At 48.9% G+C, this 7,500-nt stretch overlaps 1 protein-coding gene across 10 annotated transcripts in view; it reads right to left on the bottom strand.

Annotated features, from left to right (window-relative positions):
* The window catches only part of LOC143032891 (receptor-type tyrosine-protein phosphatase kappa-like), a 984,894-nt gene that overhangs the window by 673,972 nt on the left and 303,422 nt on the right, over positions 1 to 7,500 (bottom strand). The window contains exon 1 of one of the 10 annotated variants that reach the window (XM_076198114.1): positions 298 to 2,281. The exons of the other annotated variants lie outside the window; for them this stretch is intronic. Coding sequence (XP_076054229.1) covers positions 298 to 523 — 226 coding nt within the window. The 5' untranslated portion in view covers positions 524 to 2,281. Of the gene's footprint in view, positions 1 to 297; positions 2,282 to 7,500 lie in introns of those variants that run through there. 10 annotated transcript variants of the gene reach the window in all.

Raw genomic sequence — 7,500 nt, forward strand, 5'->3', positions numbered from 1 at the left:
AGAATCATCACTCTATACCAGTCACTGCATAACTGGTTGCAAGCAACTGACAATGAGTTAAGTTCTCGATGATGAACACTAACATGCTTTTTTGTCCTCACCTGCTTGAGTTCAAGCAATGGTTGTATTCCGCGAACTTTTTCATCTCCCTCGTGCACTAATGCCTACATATGCATAAACACAAAAAGCACACGAACACACGCATGCACGCACACACAAACACAAATGAAAGACTAACAACAAAGTATCCGCGATATGAACGAACGAGTAAGATGTTCTTTTTTCAACTTTACTTACTGATAGTGATGAGTCCTGAGTTGAGCATGGAGAGCTGAATCTTGTTCGGGATCGACGTGAGCGAGCTCGAAGCCGTGCCAAAGAACTTCTTGGGCTTCGGCGGCTTGTCGTTCGCTCTCGAGGACGACTTAGACCGTATCTTCATCCTCCTCTTTGGCTTCATCTCCGCCGTCGAGGACGAGGCACTATTCGCTCCAGACATGTTGGGATCTCGATCGCGCATCATTTCCCCAACAAGACCTCCACCACGGCCACGGGCACCACCACCACCACCACTTGGGTCGCCTCCTCCTTCTTCCCCGCCACCTTTCTCTTCGCTAAACCTTTCCCGAAGGCCAAACTGGAAGCCCGAAATTTCAACGCCTCATCCAACTTTCTTACGTTATTATTATTATTATTTTTTCAGTACGCTATACACTATACTTTCTTCGATTTCTGCGTTTCTTTTCTCCTTACAACCGTTCTACCATTCTTATCTCTATTTTATTTTCTTTCTTTTACTAAAGTTCACCCTGAGTGCTTATTCCTCGAACGACTTTCAGAAGCGCCACTTTACTGTGCTCCATTGAGGTTCTTCTGGTTACTCTTCTTCTTACTCTTTCTCGTCGTCGTGGTCTTCCTTTTTTTCTCTGTTTCTCCTCCTCCTCCTCCGTTCTACGAACACAGCCTCACACCCACTGTTATCCCGGCAGACGCCTTCACGCGCCCCTATCTCGCACTGAGAGCACTGCACCAGAAACAGCACAACAATCGACACCAACGACAACAGGAACGATAGCGACTCAAAGGACTATGCCAAGCTCGTGGCAATTCGGGGCTACTACAGCCTCAACCACCACAACCGCCGCCGCCGCCTCCGCCGATGCTACTACTACTACCACCACCACAACCACCAACCACCACCAGCACTACCGCCACAGCCGCCACCACCACCACCTCCACCGCCGCCGCCGCCGCCGCCGCCACCGCACGCACTGATCGTCACTCCGCAACGAAGGCACTTGTTTGACTGCAACGACCGATCCCGTTTTGTGGTTTCACTATGACAGCCACGAAGTCATCATCTCATACCCCCTTCACCGTGTTGACACCACCAGACGCGAAGTGGAGACCCCGCGACGGTCGTGACAGGACTGCGCTGGTGGTTGCGCTGCAGAGCCAAAACGGTGAGAGAGGAGAGAAGCGCGTGGAACCCCCGGCCAGGTGCTGCCGCTGCTGCCGCTGCTGCTGCTGCTCCGACTGCCGATGTTGGCGCCACAATTACTGCTTCACTAGCTGCATAAGTATTCGTTTGAAAGAATTCTGCCTGTTTGTTATGCGGAGCCGCCCGAGGGTATTTTCTCTTTCTTCTCAGATGGCCTTCTACACCACCATCCACCCCGCACTTCCTCTCCTCTCCACTCACTCTCTCTTGGCTACCATTCATTTGCCCAGAGGCGAGATTCACCTCCTCCTCCTCCTCCTTCACCTACTCTCCTCCTCTTCCTTCCTTCCTTCCTCCTCCTCCTACTCTCCCACCTCCTCCTCGGCTTCCGCTTACTCATTTTCTTACACTTCGTGTGAACCGCCCATAGCCCCGCGGCTGGTCATACCATGATGCTACCTTCTCTAGTGCGATAGCAGCAGTTTTAGCAGAAGCCACTGCCGCCACCGCCGTCACCGCCGCCGCCTCCGCCTCCGCCGCGGGCAGCCAAGTATGCAGCGTCTAAGTGCCAACTGAGGGGAAATACATTTGCCCTCAAGCCGCGCTCTCCATCTCTGCACTCACTCCCCCGGGCACGTTCGGTGGTGCCTGTTGGCTCTCGTTCTCCTGCTGGTACCTTGGACTCCAACTGGCTTTCTCTCTCTCTCTCTCTCTCTCTCTCTCTCTCTCTCTCTCTCTCTCTCTCTCTCTCTCTCTCTCTCTCTCTCTCTCTCTCTCTCTCTCTCTCCCTCTCAAGGAGCTCCACGGAACTCGCTCCCCAGCTTCCTTCTACTCTCGTGCCGCCCCCTTGACCTTCCCTCCCCACCCCGCCTCCCTCACACTCTCAACAGCGGTAAAACTTCCATCACTTCAACACAAGTTTTATGTCCCGGGTTAGGACAATCTTATCCAGATGAGAGGATGGATTCAGGCCTGAAAGGGGTCTCGATCGGTGGGGGCCTCCCCAAGGCCGGGGTCCCCCACCTCGGCTGCAAGATGTCCCCCCCCCTTGTACTCTCCCCACCTCCACTCAACTTGGGGTGCAAAATGTATAAAGTATGCCACGTATTCAAGTGATTAAGTTATTCTTTTGTTCTTCTGGTATTCGTCTTCGTCCTCGAGTGCTTTCCCGCCTTTCGACATCATCCTTCTCCCTTTCCTCTCCTTTACTTTTCTCCTCCCCCTCCTCCTCCTCCTCCTCTTCCTCCTACTCCCCCCTCCCTCCCGACGCATACCTGCCTCCACCGCCATCGAGACATCAGGCTCATCCCAATACTCGACGATCTCACCACTACTGGCGGAATCCGCGGCGGCGACAATGTCGTTCATTCCTCTAGCCACCAGGGAGCCGAGTTGAATCGAGCCAAACCGAGCCGACCCGAGCCGCGTTCTTGGACGAGCGAGTATGTTCTCTTCGAGTACGGAGGAGGAGGTGTGTTCTCTCTCTCTCTCTCTCTCTCTCTCTCTCTCTCTCTCTATCTCTCTCTCTTTCTTTCTCTCCCCTGCCCCTGAACCATTACCTCTTTCGACGCGGCGCCACGCTTGATGGATTTTATCCTGACAAAGGCCCGACGGTCTTCTTCGGCTTGCGTCGGCAGCCCCCCTCCCCACCTCGAATCTTTCGTACGTATAGGGAAGGTGTCAACGTAATGATAGGATCAGATAAACGAACCCGCCTCGTGGTCGCAGTGCTCTTCCACATTTTGCTCAGTATCAGTCTTGCAACGGCCATCTGTTTACGAGTATTCAAACTCCTATTCTCCCTTCCTCCTATTCCTCCTCCTCTTCTTCCCCCTCCTCCTCCTCCTCCTCCTCCTCCTCTATGGAACCATTATTACTGCCATTTCCACAGACATCACCAAACTTCGTCAATATCACAAAGGCATCTGACCATCACCCTAACTTTGCACACGCCCCTACTTCCTAAAAGAAAGAGAAAAGGAAAGAAAGCAAATTCACATGAATGTCTGCTATCTCCCTTACCCCTTCGACACGGTGAGGCACTGTATATGACCTATCGAGGCCCAAGGCTGAGCGATTTTATTCAGCTGAGGGAGCCGAGTCTCGAGGAGATCTGCTCAACGGCTGAATTCAACTGTCTGGTGTTGACCTTCGACAGAGTCTGTGTAGAGCAGCGTTTCTCAACCAGGGTATCCCGGAACCCTAAGGTTCCGCAAAAGGTCCCTAAGGGTTCCGCGAGAACATGTGAGATAAGGTAATGCACTTTTGCTTTTTTGTTTAATTTCATATACGTAATATAGTTAACCGCGCACGACATATTCTTGGTTATTGTAATGATGTAATATAGACCTCATCCTGTCTAGCCTATTATTACGATGAAAATGAAATGAGAAAGATATGGTATATGTGTTGTTGTTTTTTTGCGTACTGGTTCCTTGAGACATACAATTTATTTTAAAGGTTACGCAAAGGTAAAAAGGTTGAGAAACGCTGGAGAAGAGGAGCAGGACCACCAGGCTGAAGGCGTCCGCGAGATTGCAGCCACTCTTCCGAGTCCGTTTGGCAGCTTCATCCTCAATCTTTGGCCACGATGATGAAGCCTTTACAAGTTTGGTAAACGATTTCATTCAGCCTCGAGCAGGACCTCACCTCAAGGGGGTTTTAAGGTTCTCTGCCTCAACGAACTAGTCTCTTCACTTCGAGAACACCCTCACAAACTGTATTCGAGTTAGAACCAAACAACGAACTCGATTTCAGGTAGGACCTCAATAAACCCCTTCGCAATGCTGACACCTTCGCAGAGTTTCTTCTGGCTAACGACAGCCGATTTATTTCAGCCTTAAGCAGACTCTCGTGATAAAGACGTTCATATTCCTCTTTTAAAAATTTGATTCCTCTTTGTTCCGGCGATACGCCTATTCTCATCCCAATGCTCTTGCGATGTTCCTCGACTGCCCCAGACTATTTTACATCTTTACGTGATGGGTCTGGGTTCTATCTTTCGTTTATTTAGATATCGTTCAATTTCTTTAATAATCCTCTCCTCGCAACACTTTTCGTTCATTTTTTTCTGACAAGAAATCCTACGATTTGTGAAAGAAATATTATTTTTTGAGGTTACATTCTGGGCGGTCTCTACTTGACTAAACCTCCATCTGCTTCACACTCCTTCTTCGACTTCCAGTCACACTTCCCTTCCATCTTTTCTCTTCCTTCACACACACTCACTCATTTTTCCTTCTCTCTTCCCTTTCTTCTCCCATTCTATCCCTCTACTTCCGCCATCTTCCTTTTCTTCCCTTCCACCTTCCCAATCCCCTGCGCGAGTTCGTTGACCCCTCCGAAGAGTCGTGCAGGTTCTCCTGTGGCAAACGCAAGACGGTTTCACTCGGGAAAGGGTCAGACCCCAACCTCAGAAGGAGCTCGACCAATCAGAATACTAATTCAGTCACAACAGTCCAATCAAAATACTAAGTCAGTCACGACAGACTTTTAGCTGAATGAAATACTCTGGCGTTCGCCACAGGAGAACCCGGCGGGCCTCCAGCACATTAAAGATAATTCCTTCAAACTGGTATTATACTTTAGATAATTTGTTCTGACAAACACCTGGCCACGCCATTCAGCTTAAGGGTGGCCACCCGGAGCCAAGTTCACAATTAACATCTTCAATCCATCGAGATACGCCATCATGGCTAACTATGAACGATCTGGTTCCCTCATGCAACAGCCCTCACACCCCAAGACACAATGGCAGACTTCAAAGACTCGGTTCAAGAAAATGCCAGAGGAACAGAGTAGTGGACCGGAGTGGGGTTTCGACTAATCAGGATCACCCTCAGGGCAGAGGCCGCCCCTCGGTTGCATCAGTTTCCTGTCTTGAGCCAGAATCATATCTGCAAAGCACGTCACTGGTTTGATGGGGTTAACCACATCCGTAGCAGATGGCACTATGCCAAGCTATCTTATTCAGTTGCACGTTAAACCTAACTCGATAGCTCCCTCCTCGCCGAGTGCCACTCACCCTCCCGCCATTATTCTGTCTCCAGCCGCAAGGCTATTTTATTCAGTCGCATGTCGCCCATTTCCTCTTCTTGGCCCCCGTTAATGCAGTAGTATACTTTACAGGTTTTATTCTGTATGACGCCAGAGGTATAAAGTAGTAGTGGGTTGAACACCGAACAAGAGAGATATCGATGTATCGGTACCTTTTCCTACCCAACAGCTCAATGAAACTTTTTGGGCGTTGAGCGCACCACACCGTGCAAGGTCAACCACCACCATAGCGGAGGAACCTGGCAGCTGCCGCCGTCCGACGAGGATCTACCCAGAAACCCGTGAGGCCCTTCGATCTCGATGAGGACCCTTCCCGAAACTGGGTCGCGGGGAGAACCTCGAAGTAATGACTTCGCGTGCGACGACTCTGGTTTCCTAGAAAGAGTTCTAAAAGGAGATTTTGGGATTCTTTGTTCGAGTTGTAAAAAAGAGGTCTCAGGTTGCTGACGAGCCGGGCCCATCCCCCGGAGCAACTTGGTTCTTCGTAGTGGGAGGAAGTGACGTCACTGCCCAGTTGCAAACTTTCTCTCAGAAACGCTGTCGTCACCATACGAACGTTCAGCGTTGACACTGCCCTCCTGTCGTTACTGCCAGGGTATTTCTGTTTGCAGTGTCATATTCTCTTTGAGGCCAAACAACGGGAGAGTCGTTGAAGACACTCCCTTGTTGTTCCTGCACAAATAACAAGTGCAAGAATCGAGCTGTACGTTCATTTCTTCATCCTTTCCTACAAAGAACCCTTTATCTCTTTTAGTGCCTGAGACAAAGTCTCTATCAAAAGGGGAGTGCCAAGACGCTTCCTCCTTTTTGGCACTGGCAGCACCAGATTGGTATGTGTCCCCTCTGCGCGGAGGTGCCGTGCAGGCCTTGTGTTTTAGCGGACCCCTCTTCGACTCTTGGCTACTCTTTATTGTATGCAATACAAAAAGAAACTCCACTGAAGTGTTGACCACTTTTTTAGTCGCGTGTAGAACCCTGTGGTGAGTGTTGTCACTGTTCAGGTTCAGAAGGTCGCGCGTTGCTAGCACACCTGCAAGAATTGTCAATGATTGGGCACTGCCATTGTACAGCTGACGTCACAGGCCTTGAAGAATCACTTCATTTGTTGTCAGAAATATTCATTGTTATAGGTGTTACCGCTGACAGTCTTGACTACTTAAAGAGTGAAGGGTCTTGTCACAGGTTAAAAAAAAAAAATGGTGACAGCCCGAAAAAAAAAATATCGCAAGTCATTCTGCTCAAAGTTATGAAGATTCCAAGGCTGCATGTGACAAAGATTGCCCAACGAATTTATGTCTCTAATGAACATTTTTGGCAGATATAGCAGTCCCATACCATACACCCAGGACACCACTAACACAATACAACTCAACAGCAACATAAACAACAAAATACATACGTAGACGAGCCAGAAATCGGGTAAGCACGTGTCGACATTCAACCACAAGACTAACACATCTCAACTCCACCACTCACCACGCTTCATTAACAACAGTAACAGCGGACACACTGAGAAAGACACACGTACCCACTTCCAACACAAAAAATTCCTTCTTGCACAGAGCAGACCAACATGCTGAAGGCAAAATACCCTGAATTGATTCACATGCCAGTTCAACTAAAATGTATTTCAAGGGAGATAAAGTGATCCCCGGCAACCTCTGTCACAATTGTCAAATGATGTGCGTTCTTGTTAGAAATAAAAGAATGCATATTCAGGGTTGTTAGAGATTCGATTCCGTTGAAGAAACAATATGATGAATTGCATATTTTTAAAGACATGAGACGTAAGTATAGGCGGTCAGCAAAAACGACAGACACACCGCACTTATATTCCACAGAGCAAACTATTACACTACACCTGACATTCACCAATGATGAAAACGTCTCCCACTATCATATTACCGCGTAACGCACCAAGAAAAATACGTATACTCTCTTTAACAAATGCCACTTTTGTATTTTATTTTCCGGTTTAAAATTGGTTCCTATGTCAATTAAAC

The sequence above is a fragment of the Oratosquilla oratoria genome, chromosome 14 (genome assembly GCF_046742065.1).
Source record: "Oratosquilla oratoria isolate Oo_2021 chromosome 14, ASM4674206v1, whole genome shotgun sequence".
Lineage (NCBI taxonomy): Eukaryota > Metazoa > Arthropoda > Malacostraca > Stomatopoda > Squillidae > Oratosquilla > Oratosquilla oratoria.